At 41.7% G+C, this 6,000-nt stretch overlaps 1 protein-coding gene across 1 annotated transcript in view; it reads left to right on the top strand.

The window, feature by feature from the left end:
* The first annotated feature begins 4,320 nt into the window (after positions 1 to 4,320).
* The window catches only part of PRMT9 (protein arginine methyltransferase 9), a 35,895-nt gene continuing 34,215 nt past the window's right edge, over positions 4,321 to 6,000 (top strand). The window contains exon 1 of the mRNA XM_008685461.2: positions 4,321 to 4,717. Coding sequence (XP_008683683.1) covers positions 4,529 to 4,717 — 189 coding nt within the window. The 5' untranslated portion in view covers positions 4,321 to 4,528. The remainder of the gene's footprint in view (positions 4,718 to 6,000) is intronic.

Genomic DNA, 6,000 nt, shown 5'->3' with positions numbered 1-6,000 from the left:
TTGAATTATTAGAGAAGATACCTCAGGACAGGGGATGGTAATCTCTTCCAGCTATTGCTGTTCTGTGGGTATCTAACAAACTGCGTAGTCCCTTAACTTCCTCCACCTCTATAAAATGTCCTTTGGTTAAGCTCTCTAGAATTAAGCCCTTTGAATCTTTTTCCTGCAGAGACCTAACAAGTCATGACTGATGGGGAATAGGGAGAAGAGTACAGACAACTGAGGTGACTCCAGGGTATAGATTCTTTGCTCCTTAATGGATTTTAGCATTTTCCTGAATGCTCTGTGAGGACATGCTCTGTTCAAACTACTTGGTGTCTGTCCCAGTACCAACACCTTGGTAGGCATCTCCAGCATGGGCTTCAGGCAGGTTCTCCAGAACCAAGCATGGTGCTTGGTGCATAGTAGCACTCAATAAGTGAATCTTCTATTACCTTGTCTCTGAAACTCTGAAACTCTTGTCACATTATTACAGGTCCTTGTACACACAGATCCTGAATTTAGCACTGATCTAGCTATTATTAGAGTTTTATACTTAACTTTTGAGTTCTAGATTTTGAAATGCACACAGAACAATAGAAAGGGGCTATTATAAAACAACAACAAAATAATCGTAACTGTACTAAAATAAAAAAGATTGAAGAAACTGGGAAAATTAAGCACTGGGAATGTATCAATGCAAACTTCAGTGCCCAAGCAGTTGGTTGATGGTGGTAGTGTTTTGCTGATCCAGTTATAATTTTTTTTCTCCAACAAGTAATTCAATATGATGAACATTCTATTCTTCATCGCATAGCAATCGTTTCAAAAGAATTTAGTTTAGAGAATCTTCACAGTTCTTTCAAGCCATAAACAAATTATATTTCTACTTCCTACATTGTCCTTATACTTTATACTACAATACCTTAAATAATTCAAATATATCAGATATAAGAGAAGCCTGCACGATACTCCCCATCCCTACCATGCACTTTAGACTCACTCAGAGAGCTTTTTAAAAGTATTCATATCTAGGGGTGCCTGGGTGGCTCAGTCGGTTGAGCATCTGCATTTGGCTCAGGTCAGGAACCCAGGGTACTGGGATTAAGCCCCACATAGGGCTTCCTGCTGTGGGGGGGAGCCTACTTCTTCCTCTCCCTCTGCCTGCTACTCCCCCTGCTTGTGCACTTTCTATCTGTGTCAAATAAATAAATAAATAAAATCTTAAAAAAAAAAAAAAAAGTACTCATGTCCTGACCCGCTCCCCGCCCCCCAGGCCAATTAAATCAGTATCTCCAGGTACCAGGGCTAGGTGATCCTAAAATGCACAGAGTTTAGAAGAGGTTCCAAACCACAAAAGAAAACAAACTAAATCACACAAAAAGGTACAAATCTCCACAGAAGATATAAACACAAGATACTTGTGCCCAGCAAGCTATTTATCCCTTGTTAATGAACTTCCTGTGAGCCTTTTTATTTTTTTTTCACTGTTAACCTTCAACTTTTGCACATTGGAAAGCTGATTGTGAGCCTTGCAGTTGGTTTTGCTTCCTTGTTTGGTACGTGTGGTTTGTTGACAAGCGGCCCAGAACGTGGTAAAAGACAACCTCAATTAAACCTGCCTCTGAGTCAGCAGTGGTTTTCTAATCAGTGGGAATTTTCTTGGAACCCTAAAAGATGGTGAAGTAGAACACATAAGTGAAGAAATCAAATAGACTCTCAAAGGTAATTAAAGATTATAGTTTTGGTTGTGAGGTGGGAATAGGAAAAAGGCAATTGTGAACAAAGGAGAGATGCCTTCCATATTTTTAAAGAAAACTTTAAGGATCAAGAAGTAAAATCTACATTATGCATTTGTTTTGCAACATGCTTTTGGGTTCTCTGTAATGGAATATAATACTCTTTCAAAAAGGACTGAAAAAGAATTACAATAAATACAGTTAACCTTCAATAAATATGAACAATCTGAGTAATTTTTAGTTAGGAATGAGGTAACAAAGGAAAATAGTAGTCAAAATATATTTTTTATTCCATTTTGTTAAGGTAACCAGATATTCCATGTTATTTGTTTCAGTTCTATTTTTTTCAAATGCCTTACTTTATGTAGTGTCCAAGCTATGAACCACAAAGAAATGCAAGTCACTTGTGCTTTCTCTATGAAAACTAATCATATTTTAACTCAGTGAGACTTAATAGTTCACAAAGGTACCTGAAGTATTTCACGAATTGCAGGAAGCATCCCTTGTAGTTTTTTAGCAGTAGTCACTAACCGCAGGATGATGCTGTAGATGATGAAACAAGGCAATTTGGCTCCTTTCATTTCTTCTCTGCCTTCTCTCCACTTCCTGCCAAGTCCCTCCTTCATCTCTTAGCCTATATTGGTAATATACGTCCACAGTAAACTTCATGCGGTCTAGGTGTTTGAGGGATGTAGGTTATCTCAATAAAGCAACAGATAAAAATAACAAAACAAAATAAAACAGGACAAAAGAAACCTTGCCCCTGTGGAATGGGAAAGGATGCCCTGGACTACAAGATAAACTGTGAAGTGAAGTAATTCAGCTGAAGCGGGGACTCACAGAGGTGACTAGAATGCTGAAGTCTAAATGATTCCCCATTAACCCAAATCTCTGCAGAGAAAGTTTGGGAGGTCTCCCTCTGCTTTATGAAGGGAGATTCCAGCCAATTACTTTAGACTCTTAAATGATATGAGTTGTACACATTTCTGATCAAATGCTTGAAGGTGTTAGTGACCTAATTTTTTTTTTAATAATACAGGTAAGTTTTAAATAACTCTAGATAATAGTAACAATGCCTAGCATTAAATATATCTTATATATAAAATGCTTTCATACATCTCATTATCTCACTTAGTTTTACTAATCTTTTGTCCAAAGTAGGAATGATAGCTTTGTTAAGCCTTTTTACAAATAATTCTTTTTGGAAAAGTAATTGGATGGGCAGAAAAGGTCAAGTTTGGACTAGAACTCATTTTTTTTTTTTTAAAGTTCAGTGGCCTTTTCGTGTTCTACTACATCCTGCAAGGACTAGCATTTCAGTCTTGTTAGGAAAATATATAGTTATATCCTAAATTGTTCAGTACAAAAAGTAGCAATTCAGAAGGGGAGAGAAATAAGGACCTCAATGGTTGGGAAAATCTACAAAACCTGGTAATGGGGAATGTATTTTCCGTTAAAGTTAAAAAAAAAAAACCACAAAAAACAAAAAACTTTTGAGTCCTTACTTTGAGCTAGACTCTGCTAGGGGCAAAGGCTACAAAAATGGTTAAGAATAGTTACTGCCTTTGAGGAACTTTCTGACTAGGACAGCAGGTTACAATCTAGTGACCTGGACCCGGAAAAACTGATTAGGATTTACTTTGGAGGTTCTCAGAGGAAGAGTGGTTCAGATAATCAGATCATCAGAGAAGGCAGAGACTTGGAGGAGCCCCCAACGTTTGTTAGTTTGATATGCAAATGTTCTATTTGTTTTTTGTTAAGTAAGCTACTCACCACTTACATGTTTGAAAATGAGGACAAAAATGACTGTTTTCAAGTGTAATTCCTACGCTCCCCCCTTTAAAGTTTTGAATCCATCTCTTAGGGGCCATACTTGAAGGAAGAAAAACTTTTTCTATGTATTAATATAACCACTATATATTGGTGATACATCGAACAGTGAAATAAACCCTAAACTCGTTTTAAAATAAGTCAGGCTACTTGGGTTTGAGCCACGTCTCTGCCACCAACCGGTTTTGTGATATTGGGCAAGTAACTTCCCAGGGTGTCCACTTTTCCGTCCTTAAGATTGTGATTTAAAGGCCCACCTCATGGATTTTGTGAGGGCGATTTAAAATTACGCCTGTGAAAGCATTTGCTCTACCACATCTGAGGTACGTTTGTTATCTCGGGGTTCTTTTTAGTGTCGCCAGTTTGGATCTGATCAATCAGGATCCAAAGGTCTTAAGCATCACCACAAACGCCTGACCTTCTCTCCTCATTGCCACCCAGGTCCCTCACGGTCGTAGAGCTTCGCGCTGACTGGGTCTGCATTGTGAGGTCTTGCAGTCGAAGTCACACACTCCTGACCGCCAGGAAAGAGAGACAGAAAAGTTCGGTGTCAGCGCGTGGACGGGTGGGAGCAGGAGGAGGAGAGGAAGGCGAGCGTAGAAGAAACCATCAGAGAAGGTGCCCTTCACGCACGCGCACCGGCCGCCCTGCACCTCCCTTCCTACGGGATGGGGCGGACGGCGACGTGCCCACGTCGGGCGCACTGACGCTCGCTTGGCGTGCGCCGCCGGCCGGTGTCGGTAGTTACCAGCTTGGGAGTTGCGGTCTGCGGAGCCCGCCTGACAAGGAGGAGGCGGGGCTTCTGTCTGGGAGAGGTGGGCGCGCACGCACGCTGCAGAGGGGTAACTTTCCTGTACCGGCCCTCGTGGTTTTTTAAAGTCACTTGGAAGTGTGGCCATCGGGACAGTTTTGTCGTTCCGTTTAGCAGAACGTTTTCCCTTTGGTTATACAAGCGCAGGTTTCAGGGCGGTGGCTCTGTCATGCCGAACTCGCAGCCCAGGCCCCGTCGGGGTGCCCGGAGTGGCGCCGGGGCAGCCGGGCGGGAAGAGCTGGTGTCGCGGTCCTTGCAGAGCGCAGAGCACTGCCTGGGCGCCCAGGACTTCGGCACCGCCTATGCCCACTACCTCCTCGTACTCAGCCTGGCACCGGAGCTGAAAGACGACGTGAAGGTGAGGAGGAGGTCCCTTATTTCACTTGCTAGCAGATCCTGTGTTCTTCACGTAAAATAAACTGGGGGAAGTGGGTGGCTGAGATGAGTGGCTAGTGGTTGCCATTACTATTTACTGCTCATCCTTGACTTCTCTTTTGTTCGCCCCACAATCAGCCCATCAGAAAATCCTGTCGGCTCCATCTTTGAAATATATCGCGAATCTTACCACTTCGCTCACCACCTTCTCCTTTCCTACCATGGTTAAAACTTCAATCATCTGTTGGCTGTTGCAGTAGGCTCATAACTTAGGCTTTCTCCTGTAGCCTGTCTGAACACAGCCTGTGTGACCATTTCATACCAAGTCAAACGATGTCACTTCTCTTTTTCAAAACTTCCATCTTAACTATAAATGCTTGCGTTTGCAAAGTATTGCAAATGAGGCCGCAGGTGATCCTATCCCTCCTCCGGTGTCTAATTGTATCAAGTCCCTGCCTCAGGACCTTTGCCCTTGTCCCAGCTGTATGCAGAAGGAATGTTACAGCTATCTGCAGTTGAATGCAGTTTGGAAGTAGCCTAAAGTAATCATTTGATGATGCGTTCTTTAAGCTTCAGCTACTGGATTGTTGTGGTTATTCTGTTTAAATGCTGTAAATTTTTTCAAGTTATTTTAGAATCTAAACTAAATGATTTCACTTAATTTTGCATTCACTTTTCAGCCTCAAGCTACTTGCTTTACTTCACCCAGGGTTTCTCAACATTAGCGTTACTGACTTTTTGGATGGAATGATTCTTTGTTTTGGAGTGCTGGCCTGTGCATTGTGGAATGTTTAGCGGCATTGTTGATCTCCTCTACCTGCTAGATGTCAGTAACATCTAGATGTTTGTGGTAAACATAAATTTAGTATAAATTTCAGGAGCAGCTGGCCCCAAGGAGAAGGTGGTGCTATGTTGAGATACAGTTTGCTCTTACAGGTAGGCAGCAGTAGAATAATGGATCAACCCAAGTGTGGTCTTTAATTCTTTGTTCCTTAGGTTCCCCCTTTGTAAAACAGTGACAGTACCTTTTTTATACATGTTTAGCGTACATCAAAAGTATATATAAAGCATGTATTTGAATGCCTCGTGTTCAGTAGGATTCAGAAACTACTTCTGTTTCCTACAGACCAAAGTCCATATTTCTTCGTGTGGGCCTTAGCAAAAGATCTCTTTAGTCTTATTTACTACTACTCACTCTTCCCAATGTCCACACTTCAGCCACACCAAGCTAGTTTCCTATGGATTCCCTGACCCAGTTCATATCAT

Source organism: Ursus maritimus, unplaced genomic scaffold (assembly GCF_017311325.1).
Source record: "Ursus maritimus isolate PB19 unplaced genomic scaffold, ASM1731132v1 scaffold_11, whole genome shotgun sequence".
Taxonomy (NCBI): domain Eukaryota; kingdom Metazoa; phylum Chordata; class Mammalia; order Carnivora; family Ursidae; genus Ursus; species Ursus maritimus.
The sequence above is the reverse complement of the archived record's forward strand: the minus strand, read 5'-3'. Positions and strand labels throughout refer to the sequence as shown.